Source organism: Pantherophis guttatus, chromosome 8, assembly GCF_059756535.1.
Source record: "Pantherophis guttatus breed Tessera chromosome 8, ASM5975653v1, whole genome shotgun sequence".
NCBI classification, from domain to species: Eukaryota; Metazoa; Chordata; class Lepidosauria; order Squamata; family Colubridae; genus Pantherophis; species Pantherophis guttatus.
In genome coordinates, this window is record NC_142070.1 from 26,238,909 (window position 1) to 26,264,764 (window position 25,856).

Here is a 25,856-nt window from a genome sequence, read left to right on the forward strand (position 1 = left end):
TTTCTGTCTCAGCAGGGATAATCTTGACAATTCCTATGCTTAGCTCCTTCCGAAAGGTTATTTTGAACATAGTAGTACATCTGCATACTTTTGTTTATTTGCGACTGACTAACTAACTAGATTACTTAGGTGGATGCAGTATAAGAAATATGTCACTAACACATTGGACAGAATAGGACCTATTGTTATCATAACCATGATTGCTTGCAAAATGTAGGTGAATTTGGTGATATCAGCTGAATAATAGCTAGGTAAAAAATATAAATATTTCTTATGTTTCATTATATAAATGATAATGAACTGTCATAAAATGCTTGTGAGATAAGCAAACAATTTTTGATATTCAAAAGATCATGCTTATTAAGATTATATTACAGTATATATTGATAATGAATGGAAAAAGGTATTCCTATTAAAAAAATAAGAATAGATTAGTTGTCAATTATGTATACACGTCTCTATTTTTATCACTTTCATTGTGATTATTAGCAGTGTTTAAAATAAATAGACTTATATTTTTTTAATAGTATAAATAAATAAACTATTTATTTTATTTTAAATAGTTTATTTTAAATAAAAATAGTTTATTAAAAAATAAACTATTTTTAATAGTTTAATATTTATAGTAGAATGTAGATCAGTTTAGGTCATTGTTCATAACACAGAGTATTCAAACAAGTCTTAGAATTATGCACACATGTGATCACGTTTTAGTGACATCTTTCTACTGTATTAACCAGAAGAAAATCCACCATTAGAAATGTACATTACATGTACATGTATACTATTTGCAGGCTTGGGTGAGTGAATTAAAAGTTAGAATGACAAGATCATACATATGGATGGAGTTTCATCATACATATGGTAAGGTAGAGGGTTTTTTTAACAGGTAGATCTTGACTTATGACCAGTTACTTAGTGACTGTTTGAAATTACAACCAATTTGAAAAAGGAGACTTATGACCTGAATTTGAACTTCTGATAGTCAGGCTCTCTCCACAGTCACATGACTCAACTTTGGGTGCTAAGCTGTCTTTGAAGTAAGTTCAGTTCTCCTGAATTGGCTTTTTTTCCAAATAAATCCCAAACTTTTACTCCTTCTTACAGAGATTTGGGCCAGGGGTGAAATCCAGCAGGTTGTGACAGGTTCTGGAGAACCGGTAGCAGAAATTTTGAGCAGTTTGGAGAACTGGCAGCGGAAATTTTGACTAGTTCAGAGAACCAGCAAATACTACCTCTGGCTGGCCCCAAGTGAGGTGGGAATGGAGATTTTGCAGTATCCTTCCCCTGCCAGGCCCACCAAGCCATGCCCACCAAGCCACATCCACAGAACCGGTAGTAAAAAAATTTGGATTTCACCACTGATTTGAGCCCTCTGTTAATTTTGGTTGTTCCTTTCTACAATTTGGTTGTTCCTTTTCCATCTCTAGTATATCTTTTAAAAGTGCAATCTGAACTCTACACTTCACAAACTTCATGCATGCCAAAGATTTGTATTTATAGAATCACAGGGCTGGAAGAGACCTCGGAGGCCTTCTATTGGAGTCCTCATTCTATCTTGGACAAATTGTTGCTCAATCTTTTCTTGAAAACCTCCAGTGATGGAATACCTACTACTTCAAGAGGCAAGCAGTTCTATTGCTTAATAGTTTTTAACAGTACTGTACAGGAAGTCCTTGACCTATGGCCATAATTGAACCTGGCAATTATGATCATAGGTTGTATTTAAAGTGTGTCACAGGAACTGTTTCTAGAGTTAGAATTATTTATTTATTGGCCAAGTGTGATTGGACACACAAGGAATTTGTCTTTGGTGCATATGCTCTCAGTATACATAAAAAGAAAAGATACATTCTGTAAGAATCATAAGGTACAACACTTAATGATAGTCATAGGGTACAAATAAGCAATCAAATCATACTAGGAAACAATCAATATAAATCGTAAGGATACAGCAACAAGTTGCAGTCATACAGTCATAAGTGGGAGGAGATGGGTGATAGGAACAATGAGAAGATTAATAGTAATAGTAATTCAGACTTAGTGAATAGTTTGACAGTGTTGAGGGAATTATTTGTTTAGCAGAGTGATGGCGTTCCGGAAAAAACTGTTCTATGATCTTTTTAAAGTGAACATGGCTGTCATTAAGCAAACAAATTGTTTTCTATGGGCCAGTTTTTGCCAAAAACTGGAAATAAACACTGGTTTCCAACAGAAATGGAAATTGCAGTCATGTAATCATGGAACACTGCAAATGGTGATAAATGTGGGCTGATTGCTGAGCATCTAAAATGTGGTCATGTGATATGGGGGAGAGGTGACATCAGAATTTAAAAACCTGGTTGTACATCCTTTTGGGGTGGGGGAGGGTCCATCATAATTTTGAATGGTCACTAAGCGACTGGTTGTAAGTTAACTATTATCACTTGTACAGGTAGTTGATTCATGCAGTCTAGGACTGCATAGGGTTTTTTGGCAGCTGCAGGACACTGTTAACTCATTCTTAATTCAATACAATGTCAAATTTTATTTTCAGATCGTTCCTTAATTGTCCCTAAAATGGGTTTCATCTTTTTCACAGCTGCCACACATTGAGTTGGCATTGCTTTATCTTGAGATTAGTGACAGATAGCTCATTTGTGTATATGTGAATTTTGGATTTTGTTTTTGTTTTAAATGGAGTTGAATTTGTCATTTGAGAATTCACCCAGTTTGAAAAGATCCTAGGAGCTCTTCTCTCTAGCACGAAGAATTTACTACATCTACCTTGTGATTTACTCCAGGTTAAGATCATTTATGAACAAATTAAAAAGCATTGGTCCCAACACAGATTCTTGATGGACTCTGCTTCTTGAGAGAATTGCCATAAACCAGTTAGTATCCAAAAAAAAGGTTATATCCTTTTATCCTGTGACTATTTAATTTACTCATAAGCCTGTGATCGAGAATTATGCCAAGGGCTTTTTTTTTTTAAATAAAAATTTACAGTGCTGACAGGGTCACCTCCAATCACATTTCTGTTCATAAACTCAAATAAAAGGCTGGTGAAAGCAGGACTTACATTTGCAGAATTCACTTCTGCACTTGAAAGCGTTTTCTCTTTTATGATAGTTTTATTAGATTACTACAAAGATAAAAATAACAGAAACTAATAATTAAAATAGGAATGAGAGAAAAAAAAAAAGAGAATAAAGCCAAAAACACAATAAGGAAAGAAAGAAAAAGAAATGCAAAGAAATGACTTCTAGTTTTCTTTTACAACTAAGTATGAATTTAAATTGACCTCTTAAATTACAATATAACCTTCATTGTTTTTATTATGTATTATTTTTTCTAATAATCAAGTCCATACATAATAATTTCATGTTTTCCTATTTCATGCAGAAAGTCCAGATGGGGTTTCCAATCAGAATTAAAATTAATTAGTGTTTTTTCTCTAATCAAAACTAGTGAAGCCCTTTTCTCAATGTTCATAGTTTTTTCTTTGATAGTGTTTCTACTAGCAGACGTTAAACTGACCTGTAATTTCTGGGCCCCTTTTTGAAAATTGATGTTACAATGCTAATCTTCTAGTCCAGTGTTGGCGAACCTTTTCGGTACTGAGTGCCGAAATGGGAGTGTGTGTGTGCGCATGTGCATGCATATGCCAGAAACTGGAAAAGCAGCTGTCTGGTGTGCATGTGTGCGCTGGAAAGATGATCTTCCAGTTTCCAACGCGCAACATGCACACTGGCCACCTGGTCTTCCGGTTTCTGTCAAGCATGCATGCATGAAGACCAGCTGGCCAGTGCACATGCACATGCCGGAAAGCGGAAGAGGAGCCGCCCAGTGCACACATGTGTACCGGGCAGCTGCTCTTCTGGTTTTTGACACATGCATGCACACCGGTCAGCTGGTCTTCCGGTTTCTGGCATTCATGCGTGCACAAAGACCAGCTGGCCAGTGCACATGCACACACCGAAAACCAGAAGAGCACCAGGCGGCTGCTCTTCTGGTTTCTGATGCTCCCGCATGTGTGAAGACCAGCTGGCCAGCATGCCAGAACCTGGAAGAGCAATGGGCGACGGCTCACATGCCCAGAGAGATGGTTCTGTGTGCCATTTCTGGCACGCATACCATAGGTTCATCATTACTGTTCTAGTCCCTTGGTATTTGAGGGATAAGTTACTTTTGGGGAGGGGGGTTAGGCAGTTGACATTGTTACATTTGAGTCCTTTTAAGAGCTCTTCGTTGAATGCCACTGGGACCTAGTACATTCAAGCTGTACTAGAATAGTTATATTCCTGTCCTAAGAAAATAAATACAGGCTTAGATACAGTGCTATAGCTTCAGTAGTAAAGACTGATGCTACCGTCTTGGGCATTTTTTTCATTTTAAAACAGTGAATCTTGACTCTTTTTCTAGAATTAAATTAACTCCTGCCACCATTTTATGAAACTCATTTTTTAAAAAATGTGACTCACATTGCTTCTCTCACCTGATATCATGAAATTACCAATCAGACTCAGAATCCAACATTTTGTCCCATAAAATACTTTGGGTGGGGAAGAGAGAATCATCAAAACACATTTCTGATTAATTTCAGAAGTATGCATTAACCATGGCAACCAATATATTGCTTTGCATTTGCTACACAGGCAACCTGAATCACAACAAAAATATTCAATACTGAGATTTTGCAGTGAGTTAACCAAGGGAGCGTGATGGCTCAGTGGTTAAAGACACAGAGATTGTCAGCTGGAAAGCTGACAGGCCAGATTTGAGACCCGAGTGCCATGCTTCCGTTACCTGCCTCAGCGCTTGCCTACCTAGCTGTTCGAAAACATACAAATGTGAGTAGATAAATAGGTACCCCTTCAGTGGGAAGGTAACAGCATTCTGTGTACCTTGGTGTAGTTATGCTGGCCACATGACCACAAAAAATGTCTTTGGAGAATGCTGGCTCCCTTGGCTAAGAAATGGAGATGAGCACTACCTTTAGAGTTGGACACAACTGGATAGCGGAAACCTTTACCTTTAGCTTTAACCAAGGTAGAAAATTTTGATCCAACAAATGAAATACACACTTCTGTTATGTCTTAATTGTACAACATATATTTGTAGTTTCATATGCAGTGTTTTAATATTTAAATGACATTTATAGTAATGAGAGAAGTATGATATAATTTTATTTCTTAATGCATCAGTTTTAGAATATTGCTGTAATGACTGGGGGCAAGGCAGCTGATAGTTCAAACTACCCTTATTGTTCCAATTTTCCCCCAAATGCTCCCACATTTATGTTAAGCATGGAGCAAACCGCTCACACACACACACACCTCCACACCTCTGGCTGTGAGTAGTCCAGCAAAACGCTGTTAACACAATGGCTTCAAGGCAAGAAGTCCAGTGAGGCAAGGGAACAAGGCAATGAGTTCAATGAAGCAAAGGAACAAGGCAATGAGTCCAACAAAGTAAAGGAACAAGGCAATGAGTCCAATAAAGCAAAAGAACAAGGCAATAATAAGGCAAGAAGTTCAGCGAACTCCAGACATCGGCAACGGCACACAAAAGTCCACAAATTCAGTGCTTGTTCCCAACAAGTGCTCTTCCCCACAGCATCTTCTTAAGTCTCAGTCCCAGGTGTGCCTTGTGAAGAGGGATGGGGCACTCTTCTCCTGAGTCATCGGGTCGGCCTGCACTGTTCCTGCCTCCTCTCCATTCTCCACTGCTCTGGGATCAAGAGGGGGTGGTCCTTGCTCATCACCTGAGTTCAGTTGGTCCTTATCTCCACTGCCTGTTCTCTCTTCCCCCCTCTCTCGGTCATCCTTCCCTCGTCCTTCCCTGCTGGCAAGCTGTCCGAAGCCCAAGGGAACTGGGGCTGCCTCATCTTGCTCCTCCCACTCAACCTCCGTTGGCCCCAGCTCCAGCTCATCCTTCTCCGTGGACTCAGGCTCTGACGGGGGCCATGACAATTGCCTTGAATAATATCACAAGTAAATTAAAATCTATTAATTTGTTACATTCTTTGTTTTGAAATAAGCCTATCCTATCCATATAATTACCAATAAATTATTTGAATCAGAACCTTTATTTTTAAAATGATTAACCCATGGTATCTGGTGATTTAAGGATCCACTTATCTCTGTTAGTGTCTACTTCCCCAGTAAAGTAGAGGATGCACTTCAGATCCTCTCAATTAAGTAGGTCACCTATTGCGGTCTTTCATTCTCAAGATTTTGCTTCATTTTCACTGAGAAAATGCAATCCTTAGCAGTAAACAACCTTCCATTCACTTTTGTCTGAAGTCTTCAGTATTCTAGTTACCAGGAACTATCTCCATTGCGTATTTAGTATTGTCTCAAGAGAAATAAAAGAAACAACTAAAAACTCACTTTCTCCCTCTTTGGTTTAAGTTTGAGACAGTTCAACCATTATAGATCAAAGCTAAGATTTAACAATAAAGTTTAAAGAAATAATACATGAGAAGAAACACTAGAAGAAACAAAGACAACACCAAGTATTTTAACTAATAGTTGATTGATTTTAACTAATTGATACTAATAGTATTTTAACTGATTGATACTAATAGTATCAATAATGATTCTACATATCTTAAATATAAAACAACAAATACTTTTAAGTGTTTGGATCAATACAAAAAATCAATATTGAATAATCACCATTAGAACCTGGATTCCATTTCCAATAAGGGAAATAATATTTGCACTTTTCAGTTTTTGATAAAATCTGTTAAAAACTGAACCAAATGCACCCACAAAAGCTAGAACTACCTGGCAAGAAATAAGGGTTGTTTTTTTTTTGTTTTTTTTTAAATACGTGTTAGATAAGAAAACCAAACAAAATATGTTGCTGTAGCATAACAGAATATCTTATCCATTTGTGTGGAGTACTACATTTTAGTATATTCTTTTTTAGAGTATATTCTTTTTTAGAGTATATTCTTTTTTAGAGTATTAGTTATAATAATATGTATTGGTATATATTATGCATTTTGAAAAAAGTGAGACTTTAAATTTGATAACATAAGAATCAGTATGTTGTTGTGTTGGAAGCACCTAAGTGCTTCCGGGTTGAAAGGATTACCTGGTGAATCGCTGTTGCCCGGGAGATGCCCAGGTGGGGGCTCCATTCATGTCCCAGTTAATGAGCCCATCAAAATGATACCTATTTATCTACTCTTGTTTGCACATTTCCAAACTGGTAAGTCAGCAGGAGCTGGACCAAATGATGGGAACTCACCCCGCCACACGGCAGGGTCTCAAATATGGGCTTGCAGATTCTCAGTCCTAACCACGTGAACCATTGTGCTCTTCAGAATCAGTCTTATAGTGGGGCAGGGTACTGCTTCACCTATCCCATTTTTTTACATCATTATAAAGGATGTTACATAGAAGATGAAATGTTATACTATTGATCGAGAATTGGTCAATGAAGGATCAAGAATACTTAATTTGAATGAAAGTAAGCATTCAAATATTGTTCAAAAAACTTTTTTTACTATAGAGATATTCAAACAGAGGCTGCTGAATACAGATCTATTGATAAAAGGAAACAATTGATTCACTAAATGAATGTCTTAACGCAATAGCTATATATACATATATAGCTGTAGTATACATATGATGATGGTTCCAGGAATCTTATCAAGCATATAAACAGTGACCAAACCCTGTATTGCCACCACAGTTAAAAATGAGAAAATAGACGAGAAGCATTTTGAAATGGCGCAATGTCATAATTGAAAAATGTATTTGACTGCAAAGCATTGTATTTATAGCTTCAATTTTAAGTTAGGATATTTATTTTGGTTCTTTGAAAGTAAAATTTTTCATCACAAGAACATTTATTTGCAAGCTAGCTAGCTTCTCAATGAGCTGCGTATGTTACCTGCTTGTAGTAGAAATAACAGTATAAAACTTTAAACAGAAAGCCATTCATTATTTTTAAGTAGCAACAAAGGTTTTGCAGTTATTTTTGTTATCTCAGCTTATGCATTTTCTGCTGAAATCACACGCTATGTGGATCCCCCTGTCTTATAAGACGTTGAATCTCTGCTGATTGCTTCTTTGTTGTACCGCATCTACAGTATCCATCAGTCTTAATAACCTTCCAGTAACATTTGAAGGTAGATCTTTGTGCCCTAATGGGCTCTCCAGGGAGGCTACTGTGCATATTTTAAATGGGAGAAGCATTGTGGCTTGTCATAAGTAGCAAGGCAAATTATTCAGGCGAAAATAATTGTAGGGTCATATAGAATAGAAAAGCCTTACATCGGTCTTGCTCACATAATTTTGATGTGCTAATTGGTTAATTTTTGTCATGCTTGAAAAATTCACAGCTAGTAACATTTGTTTTTGCATTTGTCTATGAAGAGTGCATTCTTCTTGAAGAAAAGGATGACTATGATTGTTGACTGATAAAAAGAAAAGCCAGCATAACTCCACTCAGAGTAATCACAGTCCACTAGCAAAACTAATTTTTCATGAACTATTTGTCAGGGAGATTTTATGGGTAGGCGATAAATGCTTTGAAATTGCTAAAACTCTTGACTGAAAAATATGCTCCAAGAGTTTACAATAATTATGAGAAGAAAAGAGTAAGTGACTCTGCGAAAGCAAATAATAGAGAAACTTTGTATTGCATCAGATAATGTTCTATTATGCTGCCTTACAAATCTGTTTAATTTATTTCTTTTCCATAATATATAATTGGCCTAATCTAAACAATTTAAGGTAGTAGACTTACCAAATTAATCTATCTAAAAAGAACAGTAGAAAGGCCCAGACCACAAACAACACAATACTACTATTATTAATAATACCACCACATCTGCCTATTCCAGGTTCTTCAGAAGCACTTGATAGGTGGATAAAAATGCTAGATCCACTCTGAACATCTGGCTGACTGCGCAACCAACCACAATACATATCTTGTAATCATTGACAGGACCAAAGGGCCATTGAAACATCTCAATTGAGAGCCATGCCATAGAAGAACATACAGCGCTCTTTAACGAAAGTGTTATGGTAGCCAATGTAGCAAATCCAGAATAGGTGCACTTCGTCAAATATAAGTTTCCAAGGTCTACTGTATATATAAACCCAAATGTTTAATAGAAAGAAAAACTTGCTAAAGCCTTTTAGGGAAAAAGGTTTAATTAGCTGGTATTTTTGATCTTAGAGAAAACTCAGACACAGCATATTCTACCAGCATTCCCAAATTTGGCAACTTTCCTAGAACTTTCTATAAAGCAATGTGATAATAAAAGATATGCAGTCTTCTCCATAAACTTTGTATAGAGAACACATTCTATGAGGGAAGAACCCAAGGTGGTAGCGGCTACCTAGTCGCTTGTTAATTTCCACGATCTCTTTTTACACCATAATTTTTAACTGAAAGGATGGGACATGGGTTGATTTGAATAGCAAAAGCCTGATACCAGATACTGAGTGTCATTGAGTGAATCTCTTATTCTTCTAGATAACATGCTTCTAGATAAAATGTCTTCTTTTTCAGGTTTACTTGTGATATTTGTCAATGAATTCCAGTTTAGTGAATGTACATCGGAGAACTCTTTTTAAGCTCCTTTTTAAGTGACTTTGGTCTGTTATAGAATGTCTGTGAGTTTGAAAACATCCTTCACTGATTTTTGAATAATATCATTTTAGTGTCTGATTGATCTCTACTAATATGCTTGTAAATATATTGATCTGCCTGTATAAATAACAGAGGAATATGTTTCACAGTTGGTGGTATAACTTATATTAGAAAGTGATCAGGTATTTACTTGCATATTGATCTAGCTATGCCTGCTCATCATCCATGGTTGTTACCCTAGGATGAGTCATAGCCATGAATATTGGATTTTATGTTTGATGCTTCCACAGATTACTATGACTGTATCTTAATGTTTTGAAGGCAAACTGTAAATATTCCTTTATCATCATCACCTTATCTCTCTATTCAGGGTACATATAAAGTAGTCCTCAACATAAACATTTCAACTGGGATTGAAATTTCCATCATAAATCCTTGCGGTCATAAATCAAGTGAAGTTGAATTTGATTTTATGACAATTTTTACAACAACTTTTAAGCAAATCACAAGGCCATTAAGCAAATCCAGCTTCCCCGATGAGCATTTCTTTTGTGATCACATGACTTCAGGACACTGCAACCAGTCATAAATGCAAGCCAGTTGCCAAGCAGATGAATTGTGATCATGTGACTGTAGAGGGTGGTGCAATGATCATAAGGGCAAGCCAGGTCCTAAGTTACTTTTTCCAAGCCCATTGTAACTTTGACCCACTGTTAAATTGTTAAAGGTTGACTCAGCCTTCCATCCTTTCTAAGGTAGGTGAAATGAGGACCCAGATTGTGGGGGCAATAAGCTGACTTTATATAAATATACAAAAGTATGAAGGCTATTGCTTAACGTATTGTAAGCCACCCTGAGTCTCCGGAGAAGGGCGGCATATAAATTAAAGCAAAAAAAAAAAAAAAGAATGGTGGAAGGTTGAGGGCTGTAAATTTACATCTACATATTTAGTGTTGCACATCTGATGAAAGAAAGTGTGATCCCTGAAATTCCTCCTCCTCATCCTCCTCTTCTGCCCTTCCTTTTTTCATTAGAGTTGGTTTCTGTGCGATTGTCTTTTTGCTGCAACAAATACCCTCCACCTTAGTGTTGTTGTCTTAAAAAAGTACTTGGAAATGCTGGATTTGGGTCTCCCCATTGGGTACCTCGAAGCATTGAAGTGAATGACTATGCTCTGCCATCTCAATTTGTTTTTGTGTTTGAATCTAAACCGGTGAGGATGGAACTTGTCAAGTTAGATGTCTCTAGTATTGTCTTCAGAAAATTCTACATGAGAGAGGCTGAAATATAGTGAAAGAGGAAGACATCTGTCCCTGGGGCTACTCCATTGTTGACTGGTAAAGGCATTGTTTCCCCCAGTGTATGAGAGCCGCAGTATGCATGTGGACATTTTGGAATGAGATCAAAGAGGTAAACTGAGCTCAACAAAAGGGCCCTATAGGTGGCACAACACTTGATTTAATAGCCACTACATGCCTAGAGAAGATACATTTGTGAATATTACATGCACGTGTGTGCACAAACAAAATTTGCATTTTACTCTGTTCCTCGTAACATTTTCCCCTTACGTACCTTGGTGCCAGATATCCTGCCCTCCCTCGTAGGAGCAACTAGCAACCCATGTGACCAGAATCCTAAATAACTTTTAACAGAAAGACCTTTGCTTTTCTTCATCTCAAATGAACCTTTATTAGAAGTCTCCATAACACCATGTAATCATGAATGAATGCAGATAAAGCACTTCAAGGAACTCTTAAGTTCACAGCCATTTGACCAGTGTAGCAAATGCTTGTTTTCTCAGTGCCCTTGCCCTGCTGTGATTCCATCAAAGTCTAGAGAATAAAAGCCTTTTCCCCCCACTTCCCCATAAAAGAAGCTTTTGTTGGCGAAGAGAGCATTCAGAATGTTCTAACAGTGTCTGAGAACATACCATTCTTTCCAATCCCATTATTGTCTTTTCTAAACCAGTGGTAGGATTTTATTTTTTACTCGCAGTTGCAGCTTGAGATCTTCCCAGGTTTTAGAAATAGTTTTTATTTTGAAATATATTGCTAAGAAATGAAGAGGTCTAGCCAATAATGTTAGTCTTCCAGAGTAAGGTGATATTTCTTGATGAATCTGTAAAGAAGAATCATATACGTGTTATCATTCTTTGTTTACCCTGGCAGTAGCTAACGACAGAATCGTGAAATTTTAGGAAGGTTCACCGAAAGAGCGTTGTGTAAGCCTGGCAGAAAAGTGCACCCTGGACTTTTTTTTTTTTTTGAAGTAGGACAGAATTGAACCATTTTGCCAAGCTTTTCTTTTGTAATGGTTTCAGGATGAAGTTTTCTCCTCTTACTTCAAAACTGACTCAATGTTTCTAAGAAGCTCCTGCGTAAACATTGCTTACAACTTGTTACCCCCTAGATTTACTATAGGAACATTAATCAGCTCAGGAAGAGATGCTTAGAGTTCACCCCTTGGGAGATAAAGGATGGAAATAACAAGTCTTTTCACTGGAAGCCCTATTTTTTATGGATCTTATACTACATCTTGGAATTCATAGGTCCCCCCCACACTTCTACTTTTAATAAGGAAATGAAGGCCTGACCTTTTAACAGACATTTAGAACTAAAGATCTTGTGCCATAGTTATTTTTGACCCTTACATATATTTTAATCATGTTTTGCCATTTATGTTGATATTTTATGTTAGCTGCCCAAAGTCTTAGAAATTGGGCAGGGTATAAATTTTAGAAAAGAAGCAAATGGAGAAAGGTCAGCAAGTGTGAAAGCGAATAGTTTTTCAGACGTTAGAATGCCTCTGCTTCCTCTTTCTCCTTGGTACAATAGTTGCTGCCAAGCAATACTTTTTTAGGGAAGACAGTCTTTCTACAAGGTTGCCCTTTCATCTCTTTCTTCATTTCAGCTCATTGGAATAGATATTGGTTGTATTCACAGAACACAGTCAACTAAGCCAACTATTCCCTTAGAGAACAGATTTATGATCATGTAATGGCAGCACACAATATAGATGTTCAAATATGAAGTGGCATCTTTGAAAGCCTCCTAACCGCTTCGAAGGAGATTGGGAGGCTGTTACTTCTTGTTTTTCTTTTTCCCAGAGACTCGTCTCCAAAATTCAAATATCTTTGAATATAAGCCCCAATCAGAATCATTACCACTACACATAGATTTGGGGGCTTCCTAAAGACCTTTTACCTCTTATTCTTTCATGTACTTGCGATGGAAATCAAAATAGGGACAAAATTACAATGCTTATAAGAAGTCATGTTTCTCTGGCATTGTTCTAGGAATTTTCTGGCATGTGAATTAAAACATTAGCCCATCATTAACTCTCGATATGGATCAGTTGGTTTAGAATCAAACACCCACTAATGCTATTTTCAGCTATAAATAATTACTTCCAATGTCCTCCTTCTGTGTGCTTATAAATTTTTGCTGTTCCCTACATGTTATTCTCCCTTTTTGTTGTACCAACTAGGTGTGTTTTCAAAGAAAGGTGCTGATGATGGAGAGAGAGGGCCAAGGTTAGGGGTCTCACGGCAGAATGATGGACAGTTATTAGAGCTGGAGATCTTTATAATACCCAAGAGCTCAAGACAGACTTTTTAGGTGCTTTTAAGAAAAGAATAAAATGTAAATGTGATCAGTATAATTTAGTGTTTTGTCCTAGTTTTGGAAATTGTTCCAATAAACCTTAGTGAGACTTGGTCCAAGAGTGGACTTTAAAAACCTGACTTGTGCTTGTAGTCCCTTGTGCTGATATTGATAACTTCTGCTCTTATGTATCTATATTTCTTAAAGCTGGAACTTTAACAGACAATTCTGTACTACTGGAGGGCAGGGGTGAAATCTAAAAATTTTTGCTACCAGTTCTGTGGGCGTGACTTAATTAGTGGGCGGGACTTGTTGGTAAGGTGACTGGGAGGGCATGGCTTGTTGGTCAGGTGGCGTGGCCAAGTCAATGTCATTTCTTTGCCCTTTTTTAACCTACAAAACACAACACAACACAACTGGCTCACCCACAATATAAAAGCAGCTGTGCTAGATCCAAAATGGCCCCTACAACAAGCAGGAACCTCACACAGCCACAAAAAGCCCAAAAAACCAACTTTCACACTTTACACACACACAACACAACACAACTCAACTGGCTCACCCACAATGTAAAAGCAGCTGTGCTAGACCCAAAATGGTCCCTGCAACAAGCAGGAACCTCACACAGCCACAGAAAGCCCAAAAAAACAACTTTCACACTTTACACACACAAAATTCCACATACAGCTTTGTGAGATTTTGTGTAGTTAGAGTGAAACACTACAGAAACACACTAAATCTCAGAAAGCTGCACAAATATTATTTTATTTTATTTTATTTTTATTTTTATATAAAAGCAGCTAAATTTAAAACTTCCTAAACTTTAAATGCATAGGTCTAAAAAAAGAACAACTAAAAAAAAAAACCAATTAACTATTTTTTTCAAGCTCCCAAAGGGGAAAAAAACTTACCCAATAGAACAGGGGTCTCCAACCTTGGCAACTGTAAGACTTGTAGACTTCAACTCCCAGAATTCCTCAGCCAGCTTTGCTTTGCTGGCTGAGGAATTCTGGGAGTTGAAGTCCACAACTCCCTGCCTGCTTGATTGCAGGCAGGGAGATTCAGTTGCTTGCTGATGCAATGGATTGCAGGGATTACAGCAAGGCGTTGCGACCAGCAGCTAAGGTAAGCAAGCTGAGGGGGTCAGAACCATTTAAAAGGAAGAAAGTTTTTTTCTTTTACATGGCTCTGGCGATCCAAGCTGAGTTGCCTGATTAGCAGGCAACTCAGCTGGGATCATCAGAGCTTGGCTGGTCAGAGCCATTTAAAAGAAAGAAAAAGGCTCTGATGATCGCGCAGCTCAGCTGGGCATGGGAGGCGGGGACAGGGATTTTTGCTCCTGGTTCTCCGAACTGCCCGCCACCATCGCTACCTACTCGCCCGAGCCGGTCCGAACCAGGAGCATTTCATCCCTGCTGGAGGGTATAGATAAGAGGGAGCTATGGAGAAGAAGGGCCCCCTCCCCCAGAGTTATCCTAAATTAAAGGAAAACTGGAATGTAGCAAATGATTCTACTCATGCCTGTTTGGATAAGTATTTATTAGGAAGTTGTATGGTATGGTATGCTAATAAAATATCAGCCTCAGAATTCAACCTCATGGAGCAAAGTGTTTGATTACTCTACATCTCACTTGTGGGAAAACAAACCTGTGTTGTTGGAATGAGTTATGTCTACCATCTGTGGTCTTAGTAACTATTGATAAAGTTTGCACAACTTTGACATGACATATGGCTCCTTTAGAATTGATATTCTGTACATACCTCTTATGTAAATTACACTCTTAGCTTTAAGTTGCTTGTTTACTTTTTTGTTTGTTAGATTCTTCTATTGCTCTAAAAAGAAACACTATGCTGATTTCCCCTTTCTTTTTCAAAAAGGACAGAACATGAGGAAATAAAGATCCATGATTGAAGTTTTACTAAATATAAAGCTAATGACATTTCACATGCCAAATCAATTGACATTTCTCAGAACTTAAAGGTAATTTCTTCAGCCTATTTAGTTTCAATTTCTTGGAGAACAGGAAAAAAGGACTTTGCAAAAAAGAGTCTTGATAGTACAGTGGTCTACGCACCCTGTTATTAACACAGCTGCCTGCAATTTACTGCTGGTTCGAATCTCTCCAAGGCTCAAGGTTGACTCAGCCTTCCATCCTTTCTAAGGTAGGTGAAATGAGGACCCAGTTTGTGGGGGCAATAAGCTGACTTTGTATAAATATAAAAAAGTATGAAGGCTATTGCTTAACGCATTGTAAGCCGCCCTGAGTCTCTGGAGAAGGGCGGCATATAAATCAAATAAAAAAAAACAAAAACATACGGACTGTATTTCTCTTACAGTATGAAGAGGAATGTTGAATTGCAACATGAAGTAGATATAGAAGCAAACTGTAAATAATGTCTTCTCTTTTACAACTTTATAATACTACAGGTCTAGGATAATATGGACAAGTGTACTATTATATTTTTTCCTATGCTTAATAATATGTAGATAGTGAGTTTCTCTGATTCAAAATCAATGCCTAGCTTCTTTCAGCAGATACCAAAGGTATTTCTGGTGAACCTATGTGGAATGTAAATGTTCAGTACCATTCCAAATTCAATAATGTTCTAGAGTAAATAATACTGTATAACCCCAGGGCATTGTAGGACATTTCAATGGATGAGTAATGGACTTCACACAAAAAATAAGATTTACTTTAAATCTGGAGTTAGTCTCCTATTATTATTATTTAATCTTCCTTGAAATCTAGATTTACTTACTGATAAATAAGATACATTCAACATATGTGAAGATTACATTTTAGGTGCCCTGAAAAAACTATTGTTTCATATAATTGATTATCTAAAGAATTATCTGAAAAATTGTTTAGGGAGATATTGATTGTGTAAGTGCTTGTTATGAATTTATTGTTTAAATTGTAAATATATAGTTATTAGAATAAACATTGTTAAAGCCAGCAGGTCTTATCTATATTCAGACGTTTACATTTAAACAGTAAACCTGTCTAAAGGTTTGTGAAGACAGTAATAATGTGAAGATAGTAATAAAAAATCTGACTTGTGTGTCTTCTGAGTGGAGAAAGTGGAGAACTAACACATCTTCAAAAAGTGGAGATGATGCTGAGGTGGAGATTGACAGCCGGCTGGTGAACCTAGATGAATGAAGTCTATCCAGATAAGCTAAGATATCACCCACTTGTGCTTTGGAAGTCATCTCTTTAAGAACAACATCAGGATCTAGAGAGAACATGCAAGTAACTCCCAAGTAGAACACTGGTAGCTGTTTAAAAAGTATTAAGCTCATTGTCTCATGCAAAGCTGGTTTTAATGATACTGGATTCATCCAAAACTCCATTTTATAGACCACTCTGGATTATAAACACTTAAAAAGTTACAGAGATCTTCTAAGCAGCAGACCAACTAATCCACATGATGAGTGTTACTTCATGCTGGAGACAGATTAAGGGAAAAAGTAGAACATAGAAATAGAATCATAGGGCTGGAAGGAGTCTCAGTGGTCTTCTAACCCAAACCCCTGCTCAAGGAAGGAGACCTTACACCATCCCATCTAATGGTTGTCCAGTCTATTTTTGAAAATCTCCATTGATGGAGCACCCACAACTCCAAAAGGGAAACTATTTCATTAATTAATTTTTCTCAGTGTCCGAAAAGTTCTCTTTATGTCTAGGTGGACCTCTTTTTAACAAGCTTCTACCCATCATTTTTTTTGTCCTGCCTCTGATACTTTGAAAAATAACTCAATCTGCTCTTCTCTGTGACAGCCCCTCAAGTACTGGAAGACAGTTATCAATGTCCCCTAATCCTTCTCTTCGATAGGCTAGACGTGTGATGGCAAACTGTGGCACGCAGAGCCGTCGCCCCAGCCCAGCTCCACCATGCTTGTGTGTGCCTCCCGCCGGCCAGTTGGTCTTTGGTCTCTGCTGCGCATGCCTGGGGGCAGTGCGCATGCAGGGAACACACATGTACATGCACAGGAAGACCCAAAATGGGGTGTGGAGGGGCCATGCAAGGCCCCCACAGACCCCGTTTTGGGCCTGGAAAACCTCCTGCACCAACCTGGAAGCCAAAATGGGTGGGGGGCAGGGCACATGCCTGGGAGATGCACACATATGCGTGGGGGATGCAGGGGTGGGGCACATGCACAGGGGGGGGCGCTCACATTGCATTTTGGGGGTTCACATGCATGCTTTGGCACTAAAAAGGTTAACCATCACTGGGCTAGACACACCTAGTTCCCTCAATAACTCATCCAATGATTTAGCCTCCAGACTCTTTGTCATCTTTGTTGCTCTTCTCTGTGCACCCTTTCTAGGGTCTCAGCATCTTTTTTTGTATAATAGTGACCAGAACTGTATGCAGTATTCCATCACTAGAATGGTATAAAGCAGTATCATCGCTTTTCGATATCTTGATGCTCTCTGTTGATGGAGCCCAGGTCTACATCTTTTTTGGCAGCTGCCAAAGGAAATAGAGAATCATTAACAAAATAAATAAGAGAAAAAGGGATTATGCCAGAAATCTTACAAGGGATGTTAAAGAATTGGGGAAGAAGTTACAGCATCAGTGACAGAATTGTTAAGAGAGATCTAGATAACGTGAACGGTGAATTGAAGAAATTTGGAAGAAATTATGAATCCAAAATTGGAAGAATCTATAATATGAATGTGTGAAGAAATTGGGGATTTAGTTTTGAATTATTCTCATATATTCTCATATTAAGAGAGAGATTTAATATAGATAAAAAAAATAATTAGAATGAACAACGTAAGATGGAATTTAAAATGAATTATGTACAAATGATTGTGTACAAAATGTGATTGCTAAAATGTGCAAACTTCTGTTGAGAACAAGTTAAAGAATGTTTGATAAAAAGGGCTAAGAATTTTGGTTATAATTTACAAATGGACCAATGGGAGAGAATGTATTTAAAAGAACTAAAAATGACGTTGTGTTATAATTTAAAAGAGAACTTTCATAAAAAGAAAATTGGTATATGTCTTCAGAGAAATTATCTATGACAGGGCTTTCAAACTTGCGGCCTACAGGCCGGATGTGTCATGTGCTGGCCACGCCCTGTTTAGCAAAGGGGGAAAAAGTCCCTTTAGGTCATGTGATGTCACCGTGACGATGTGAGTTTGACATCCCTGATCTATGATGTATAAAGTATTTTTAAGCAGTGTTGCAAATGTAAATGTAAAATGTAAAAAACACCAAAGAACATTTTACCATCTGTGGTGGACTTGGACACACAATTACATAAAGTATTTTAAAAACTAATAATTCAAAACAAACCTGAATTCTTTTGGACTTATGGGCTGCTAATTATAAAAGACTTGTGGAAAGTTGGTTTTGCATACGGTACCTGCATTGAAACTACAGTATTCACAAAGATGAAAAATACTGAAATACCCACAATGGCGAAGCGGATCAAGAAGAAAATACAGTTCCATAGAAATGGCAGATTGGTTTCATTTGATCAAAACTAAAACAATGTCTCTTTAAACACCTTTTTCTTTTTGATTTTTTTATCTATCTTGAACTTTTGTTTTTATCTTCTTATAAATTTCATAATTTTTTTTATATGTATGGATGCTCCTTGATTTATGATCAGTCACTTAGCAACTGTTTTAAGGTCCAATAGATCTTCTTGAAATACTTATGATCTGGATTTGAAGTTCTGAAGGTCACGCCCGCCCATGGTCACATGATTACACTTTGGATGCTTGGCAGCTAAGCCACATTTTCCCTTTCACATGACCCTTTTTTGTGACAGTTTTGCATTTACTTTTGGTAAAGCCCTATCCATAGAAAACCATTAGTTCACTTAACAATTGTGGATTTGCTTAACAACTGCCACAAAAAGGTTTTTAAAATTGGGCTTGTCATGTGACTGACTTGCTTTATGACCTTCATAAGTTATGACCATGTTGGGCAGGCTCCATTGTGGTTCTAACTCAAGGACTACTTGTATCTTGTATTTATGTAAGGTACCTAATGAAATTATACCTACACATACAGAGAGGTGTGTGTTTGTGTGTGTGTATATATTTGTAGAAAGAAATCTAGCTTGTGTTCTGCCATTTTAAACTTTATACTGCAGGATAATGAAATATTGTTTAGTATTTCCTGGTATTTTTTTTATTACCAATTTCACTAAATGTTATGGAACAAAACATGATGTAATGATGAGTTTTATATAATACTGATAAAAAAGCGGTAAAATGTTCAGAAATGTTTTCTAGTCTAATCCATGGACAGTGATGCTATTATCGAAGGTTGATAGGAACACTATCTCTTCTGCTGCTGACATATAGATATTATGGTCTCCCTTCTGTATTTGCTATTTTCCATTAAGCCATCTTCGTTTTCAATAGTCAATATTGAAAAGTCTTATGGGACTACTTACTTCTACGTATTGAGAGATAAATTCTGCAAAGTACTATATTTCATTAAATGCTAACTTGCCTTAGTAACAATCTTCTCTTTCAGACAGTGGAAGAAAAAATAAAAGATTCCCTTGATCTTCTCTTCCGAACAGTAGAAAAAACTTAAGTTGCCTTTTCAGTTTGTCTTGTCATGATTGTGGCCCACCAACAGTTTTCTTGCAAATGAGAAGAGATGTCTTCATTACCTCCCCGGCCCTTCTTGCAAATGCATATTTCAATGGGGTTTTCCGGCTTCATATTTAAATTTTTTTGGCTTGCAGAGTTCAAGAATTGCAGTCTCGTTTTCCTGATATACCTTAATATCTTCTAGGACTAGGTAACTGTTCCCTACATTGATGATTATATGCAATAGCAGGAGATATTATTATTTATAATTAATGTCATGGAAATCTACACATGCTAGACACACAATGCAATACTGACAGCCCAGAGTTCTACTTCATTCTGTTCAGTGCTTATGTGCCTATCCTTGCTGGACCATGGTGGGTGAACTAGCTTTATACTAGCTATCTAGTGGTACTCAGGTTGCTGGCTCTTCCGGGTTCTTTCGCCAGTCTCACCTCATCTTATGCCATGATGTCTTGCATCTAGCCAGGCTCAATGCCAGCTTCCACTATCCACGCATACAAATGCAGCTAGATTTTTCCTATTGAAGTGATACCCATTTATTGACTCACAACATTGCATGCTTTCATATTACTGGATGGGCAGGAGCTAGGACTCAAGCAACAGGAGCTCACTCCATTTCACAGAACCGGGCTCAAACTGCCAGAATGTGGGCCATTTCTATCTAGCAATTCCAGGGTCATTTACCCTTTGTGACATTGTGTCCCCTAGGATATTACTGTAATAACAAAACAACAACAACTGTCCTATAGAGCCAATCGCTAATCACAAAAGTTCCTTCCTGATATTTTCTCAGTGTTGGCGTCTAATAATCTCCACTCTAATTAATCCTAAATGAAAGTTTTCACAAGAGTTAAATCTCCATTTTAAAGTTTCGCAGAATAATTGTAATTTTACAGAACTCTTCACCAAGCAGAATTATTTAAAATCCAGGGGAAAAAGAATGGTTGGTAATGGGAAAAAATGTTATTGATGAGATTCTTGGGACATGACAATTGGGTCTTCACATGTACAGAAATAGTGTTGAGTTACACCAGGATATTGCTTGCTGAAGAAATGTTAATAAAAATTGATCTCTCAACTTTTAAATAAAAATACATCTGTTAAGAACCAATCTTATTTTGAAATTTTCTGAGATCTATAAATATTTTTCAGATTATGGCATCTTTTATGAGACATAGGGATGTAGATGGGAAAAAAGACCAGTTAAGAAACTGGAGGTAATTTTAGAAATATCTGTGGTGTTTTTCCCCAACACTATTTTAATTATTATCATTTTCTTAAATACTTAATTCAAAATGCTAATATTCATAATTTTGGTCGTCTAATCTGGTCTAATTTGAAGGACTGACATGTTGGGGCAGATTGCACTGATTCAGAACTGGGTCAGTATATTTGCTTCTCTGAATTTTTATCTTTTATTTCTTGAAGTAACCAAGAGCTGAAGAAATACTACCAAGTTTAAGAAGAGACCAGCTATTGAGTGGAATAGCAGGAGTTACTAGAGAAGCTGTCTTCAAAATCACCTTATACTTTTATTTTGGCATAATCTTTCAGAATTTCTAACCAGCTTTTCTGGAAGGTCATCAAAACTGCAATTCCAGTACAACAAATTGGATCAGATGCAGCTTTTCCAGTTATTATTCCTTTGCTAAAACAAAATGAAAAAAAGTACCTAGGAGTAAGAATCTGCTTCCTATATTATTTTAATCTTGGAGGAAGCACAGATTGTAATTGCTCAATGTGGGATTTAAAGGACTTAAAAACCAAAATAAAATAATTACTCCAGTCATGTACTAATAACATTAAAAAACCATTACACTATACCAGTTCCATTAATACAATACAAATTTCATGTACTAAAAGTTATTCCGTGCAAAAAGAAATAAACAGGTATAATAGGGTAAAATATAGCAAACGTGTAATTTGTTTTATAGAAATGAGAGAAGTTGCTATAGTGATCTTAGTGTAACAGATTTGTATGAAGGTTTCATCATATTCATCTATATATTTATCTATCTCTCTTTCTGTCTATTGTCATATCACTTATTTCTCAGTTCCATTCTGGACTCTGTACGTTCAATTCAAACATTTTGTACTGTAAGATAACCAAGATCCTATGCTAATTGGATAAATCAGATTTAACAATGCAGTCAGATAAACAGTTGTGGTAGCTGCTACCATAGCAACGTCATCATGTTCATGTCTTCTTCCCTCCCTCCTCCCTCCCTCCCTCCCTCCCTCCTCCCTCCCACTCTACCCCTTCCTCCTATCCAGTAAGTGACATATTTGCTGATAGTCTGTATGTTTGCAAGGGTTTAATGGCACAGCTCTTTGCTCTGAAGAAGGATTCAAAATGATGAATGAGGATGCAGCTCAGAAGAGTGATGGTGGGGAGAAGTATAATGGAAGTAATCAGAGGAAGAAAAGACCCAAGAAGGTAACGTAGATAGGAAAAGCAAGATGTGTGATGGAAGAGTCAGGCAGTAGGAGTGGTCTGAAGTCTTAAGAACGAAGGTGTAGGCTCTAGCAGCCCTTCAACCTTTGTAGTTTCATATCATTAGTGATTTTCATGTTGTGTAAAGCATGGTTATGTTTTTGGTGGATGGTCTTGTGTGATATTTTGCAAAAAGAAAGCAGTAACAGCAGTGTAATCATTAAAGGCATTATGGCGGGTAGAAGTCTCTGGTGTGTAAAGGCTGTAGTAGCGGTTTGTTGTCATTGCTGATAAATAGCTAATTTGCTGATAAAGAACACATTTTGAGTGTTGTTAAATGTTAAACAATACAAACATTAATCCCAATTTGCAGTGAACAAAAGGGGCTTTTAAAAAATACATTGCTGCCTGTTTCTTCAATTACTATTGTTATGCCTTACAATCTCAGTTTTATGGTATCATGCTCTGTGTTTTTAAGAAGATAATACTGTTGTGTTGGAGAATACTGTGAATGAATGGTTAGGCATGGCACCTTGCTTTTTCTGGATTTGACAGCAGGTATTTTCTTATCTTTTGAGATTTATTTCAAATATGTTTAATCAGACAGATGAAAAACTATAGAAAGCTAATAATTATTCCCTTTTTTTAAAAAAAATGCCTGTAACTAAATGCTGGTGATAGTAGGCTACTACAATACATGGCCACACCCAGCTTTCAGCCAGTATCTCTATGGGAAAGAGTGCATTTATTAAAAGATTTTCAGGCTATAAGTATAGATGCATTTTTATTCAGAAACAATTGCATTATATTTGGTGAGACTGATTTCTATATATTTCTGAGTATGATTGTATCCCTGGTATTATTAAATTAATCTTTACACAGCTTCATCTGCCCTTACATTGAGCTATTTTTAAACCTGTTTCATCTACATGATTACATTTATTTGTGTATAAACATATATTGCAAAAATGAAAATTAACTTCAGAATAAATATCAGGTTGCATGCTGCCTATCACCACATATCTCCCTACAAGAGTAGCTATAATGAAACTCCATAGATATATCTTGATGAAAATGCTCAGTTTTGGTAGAGACTATATAACCCACAGAGAGAAAATGCAGCAAATAATCACTGATACATCTTGCAATCATTTGTTTCATGTTTGTGTAGAATTTACACAATGCTATAACATAGATTTCCAAAATATAAACCTCTGTGTTAAATAGAAACTTGAGAGGAACTCAGTACATCAGGATATAAGAAAAACAAACTTGTCAAAACCCTTAAAAATGGGAAGATGAATTTTTCCATGCTTATGTATCAACTTCCTAAATTTAAATGGACATTTAAATATAAATTATAGAAAGAATACTTTTTACTCCAACTGAAGAAAACAAACGTACAAAAGATATGGTGACCCCACCTTGCTGAATAGTGAAGATTATTGTAGTACACCATAGAATTACTGATTTTTATACCTAAGCAAAATGTATTTATCTCACATTATTACAAATTATAGGTTTACCCCTTTACAAAAACTAGTATCCAATTTATTTTAAAACACATTTAAAGTACATTAGTAATCCCAAGATCAATGAAAATATTTATTAATGATTAAAGTGGGATTTACTATATTAAATAAATGTGTTTTTTTCATTATCATTCCTGATAATTTTACCTTTGCCCTTGATATTTTAATATCAGTCAGTTCAAAGGTGCTAACAAAGTGTATTAGCTGTATATGTAAATATCTGGGTATATTTCAAAAGATACACACTATATTATTTATATATCATGATTGGTCACATACTCAACCAGATGTTCAGATTAGACTTTGGCATTTTTATTCACCAGGCATCTGGGATAAGCAGATGTTGTCTGATGATGTTAAAGTTATTGTCACAGGATGTAAGCTGTTCCAGGTAAAGGTGCCTTTTGCAATTGATTTATGGTGATTTTGTCCATCATGATGGTGTTCAAGTGGTACTCCAGATGTTTGGGATTGTACCCAAGATGATGATTATTATTGGTAATTCCTTTCCTTTCCTTTCCTTTCCTTTCCTTTCCTTTCCTTTCCTTTCCTTTCCTTTCCTTTCCTTTCCTTTCCTTTCCTTTCCTTTCCTTTCCTTTCCTTTCCTTTCCTTTCCTTTCCTTTCCTTCCCTTCCCTTCCCTTCCCCTCCCCTCCCCTCCCCTCCCCTCTCCTCTCCTCTCCTCTCCTTCTTTGTACAATCATTCTACTGCTTGCAAGTTTTTTTATTTTGTAATTGTCCCCAATTCTTTTTCTTTTGGTTTCTGTTGCCTCCAAGTATTACAGTGTACACTATCCAGACTATTTTGTCTTTTTAAAAAATCAGTAATTGTTAAACCTCGTCTGTTTGCATTCTAAAGTTCCAGGCCACTTTAAGCTTTTCCATTTTCTATTACTTTGTGAATTTTGTAGTCCCATCAGTTCTTGCTTACAGGCAAGTGGCATTTCTTGCAGATACTTCAGTGCTTTTGTAACTTCTGCCATGTTGTTGTTTGTAGTCAGTTCACTGTTTCTTCAGCTCTTTTACAGAGGCATCATTTGCTGTATGTTCTCAATTCTGGCTTTGTATGCATTTGTTCTTAAGGCTTGGTCGTGTGCAGCCAGAACTGACTCCTCTGTTTTTTTCAATTTCTCTGCTCTTTATTTATTCCCAGGCCTTGTTATGTGCTTTGCCTGTTTTTTTTTTTGTACTGGCCATGGAGTACTTTGCCTTGTCATGTCTCTTTTCTATTATTCCTTTTGTCTTTTTTGTAGGCCAGTTTCATCTCTTGAGTATTCAGTAAGCCTTCATGGTGTAACTAGCTCAGTGTGTCTTCTTCACTGTCCTTCAGATTATTATTATTTAAATTTATTGGCCACTCAACTACACTGGACTCTACATTGTTATTCTAATTATTGTAAAGGTTATTCCAATTGTATATACAACACACATGAAAAGGGTGGGGTTTCAAACCATAGAATTATGGATGCTATCGTGAATTTTTTTGACTGCCTTGAAGACATCCCAGTGGCATTCCAAGAAAGGAGGGAGGAAGAAATATAGGCCAGTCACCCTCTCTCACCCCAGCCACCTCATTGAGTTGTTGTTATCTTTTCCTGCTTTGTGTCCTCTCTAACCAAGCTGATATTTCAAAAGACAGAATTTGTGATTTCAGAGCAACAATAGTGTTAACTATTGTCTCTTTCAGCCCTGTTTAACTGTGGCCACACACCCTGAACTGTTTCATAAGAATGTCCTGGCAAATGGTTATAGACAGTAAATTAGCAAGTGTACCTATTCACACACGCACACAATGTTTAAAAGTGAGTAAGATCTTGTATGAGAGATAGTCCACAATATGAAAGAGTACAATCCAATATGCTGCAGGAGTACAAGTATCACAGAGTTTAGGCAAGTTTGGGGTAAACAAACTGGGGTTCAAGAAGCAAACAGGATTCAGGAACATGAGAGCACAAAGCCAAAGTTTGCTGCAGTTGTTTCTAATGGAAAAGTTGGGTTTATTTACAGTATTTGTATTCCGTCTTGGTTGCTTTGGACATTGGCTATTTCATTTCTTGAAATGTTGTGCGAACCATCTCTGCGCTGCTCTTTGG

At 36.9% G+C, this 25,856-nt stretch overlaps 1 protein-coding gene across 14 annotated transcripts in view; it reads left to right on the top strand.

Annotated features, from left to right (window-relative positions):
- Positions 1-25,856, top strand: part of ANK2 (ankyrin 2) — a 286,613-nt gene that overhangs the window by 83,127 nt on the left and 177,630 nt on the right. For 5 of the 14 annotated variants that reach the window (XM_034442335.3, XM_034442336.3, XM_034442308.3 and 2 more), the window contains exon 1: positions 21,992-22,235. The exons of 7 other annotated variants lie outside the window; for them this stretch is intronic. In XM_034442335.3, the coding sequence (XP_034298226.2) occupies positions 22,152-22,235 (84 nt within the window). In that variant the 5' untranslated portion in view covers positions 21,992-22,151. Of the gene's footprint in view, positions 1-21,985; positions 22,236-25,856 lie in introns of those variants that run through there. 2 more of the 14 variants (XM_087874461.1, XM_087874450.1) reach the window with 2 other exon arrangements.